Consider the following 2,436-nt stretch of genomic DNA (forward strand, 5'->3'; position numbering starts at 1 on the left):
CGGAATTTACGCGAGCACGCACACGCGCAAATATTAGATTATATATGAATTCTTATACGCTGTCCATACTAAGTGATGTTAATTATAAAATATAATTGTAAACCCAATTAAGTGTGTGAAATTAATATGCAATGTACGTAACACATATACTTTGCATGTGTTCATCGTGAAGATTATGACACAAAATGGACGGTGTGTACCACGTGACTTTCGCAAACCAAGGAGCGGAATGTCGCAACTCTTTATATATATGGCTCTGTGGTATAGAAGTGACAAAAAATTAATACGAATCGATATTTGCTTTACCTGACGTGTTATAGTTCAGAAAGTATTTTCCTTAATGTTTTTAACAATTAAACATTAGCATAAGTTTCATTGTGTAAAATGGGACCAGATTTATAAAATTGGTTCACATTACTTTTATGCAAGAAATGGTTTCACTCGAACCACGATCTCCAGGCCACTAACCTGCCATCATACTTCTAGACCACCGAGCTTGCGCCTAATGGCCAGGGTTGAATTAGAGTCTAACGATAGGCCTACTGCAATGTTGATAGTAATTGTCATTGTCGTGATGGAATAGATAATATTGTCTACTCATTCACAACAATAACAATTACTACCATACTAGAATAAGTAAAATAATTTTGTGTACAGGTTCTTTATACCAGACCTTTTTTTTCGTAGGCCTATAATTTGGTCGAAGGGTTGAATTAGAGTCTAACGATAGGCCTACTGCAATGTTGATAGTAATTGTCATTGTCGTGATGGAATAGATAATATTGTCTACTCATTCACAACAATAACAATTACTACCATACTAGAATAATTAAAATAATTTTGTGTACTGGTTCTTTATACCAGACCTTTTTTTCGTAGGCCTATAACCCTTAAAAAGGTCACAACGAAGCAGAAGAAGAAGAACCATTCTTAAAGAACAAAATAGGCCTACTATATGAATACAATCTGAGCTTGAAAGCATGGATCCCGACAAGCAAGAGGCTGTATTAATGCTCTTCGGTTATGGTAAAGAAAAGGATGCAAGTTTGGCGTATCATTTCCCGTCATTCCTTGTTACCGTTCCTGAGGCAACGATTTACCCGGCTGATATCGGAATTCTTAAAAAAGGCGAATTTTTCTCCAACTTCAAAAAGAAGCACGCCGATGAGGCAGCTATAGTTTACAACTATCTCATATCCTGTGAAAAATTTGCAGATTTCGTAAAGACCGCCTCATACTTCAAAAGCATTCTCAACGAAGGCTTGTACTTGTACGCACTCTCAGTCGCGCTGGCGCACCGTAAAGGTGAGCATAACTTCGATATACCATTTCTATATCAGCTACATCCACACGCCTATTTCTCTAATTCACGTATCAAGGCTGCTGTAGCCCGTTTGCAACTTGACAAATCCATTCCAGAAACTGAGGTTGTACCCACATTCGTCACGGGCACACATCGAGACCCAGAGTTTAAGGTTTCGTGGTGGAGAGAGGATGTTGGACTTAATTGGCATCACGCCCATTGGCATCAGGTAAGTCAAGTAAATTAAAACTAGTGCAAGCAGCAAAATGTAATTAGGATTACCATACTCCTTTTAATCAACGTTCGCCAGCTTGTTGACAAATAATAAACTAGCTATAAGCGTTAGGTTACCAATTACAGTAGGCCTAATTTATAATTACATGTTGCCCTAATTTAAATCCATGTGCAATGATTTACAAAATGGAATTGGAGATTTATTTTTAAAAAGCAATGAAAAAACAAATTAAGGTGTAATTTATTTTAGACATTAGCCTATCACTAATGATTCTCTTTACAGAAAGCACCAAAAGAAAAAAATTATACCTAAGGACTAACTGGATTTAAATTACATTTTACCAAAGCTTTTCTCTTCTTGCCAACCTATAACACATTATTTGATGGTAGTCCATGTCTTTCGTGTGTCATTGTGACTTTTTTTTCTACATACGATGTCTTTTGGTAAACTGAACTGCAGTACATTCTACACTAACTCTTACCGTATTTCTGCGGTTGTTATTGAAAAACATGAACTGCTTCATAAAGATGAATTTTAAGTTCACATGGTTTTAACAGCCTCAGCATCTTTTAATGAGATTGGAGCGGCCATGCATGGGCTGTTTTTCAAAAAAATTACTTATAATGGTCGTTAAAATCACAAGAGTAGGCTAAATAAGAGAAATTATAATGGCTGTATTTCCAGGTAACCCAAACAAAACATATGTAGTCAGTTTTTATTGATAACCATAACACTGTGCCACTTTGTATAGTTATTATATTCTATGCAACACCGTTTCCAGAGTGTCCGGACGTACCCCCGCCCCCTAAAAGTTCACTTTGTTAGGCCTAAACCTATTATTTCACTAAAATCGTTACAGTTTGCATTGCATTTGCCAATATACTGTTTATGTCTAATG

At 36.3% G+C, this 2,436-nt stretch overlaps 1 protein-coding gene across 1 annotated transcript in view; it reads left to right on the plus strand.

The window, feature by feature from the left end:
* Positions 1-800: 800 nt before the first annotated feature.
* LOC117124885 (hemocyanin G chain-like) overlaps positions 801-2,436 on the plus strand; it is a gene marked incomplete at its 3' end in the record, with an annotated part of 3,428 nt that continues 1,792 nt past the window's right edge. Inside the window, exon 1 of the mRNA XM_033271213.1 lies at positions 801-1,532. Coding sequence (XP_033127104.1) covers positions 981-1,532 — 552 coding nt within the window. The remainder of the gene's footprint in view (positions 1,533-2,436) is intronic.

This window comes from Anneissia japonica, unplaced genomic scaffold, assembly GCF_011630105.1.
Source record: "Anneissia japonica isolate Jap-2015-1 unplaced genomic scaffold, ASM1163010v1 scaffold6360_len6117_cov189, whole genome shotgun sequence".
NCBI lineage: Eukaryota > Metazoa > Echinodermata > Crinoidea > Comatulida > Comatulidae > Anneissia > Anneissia japonica.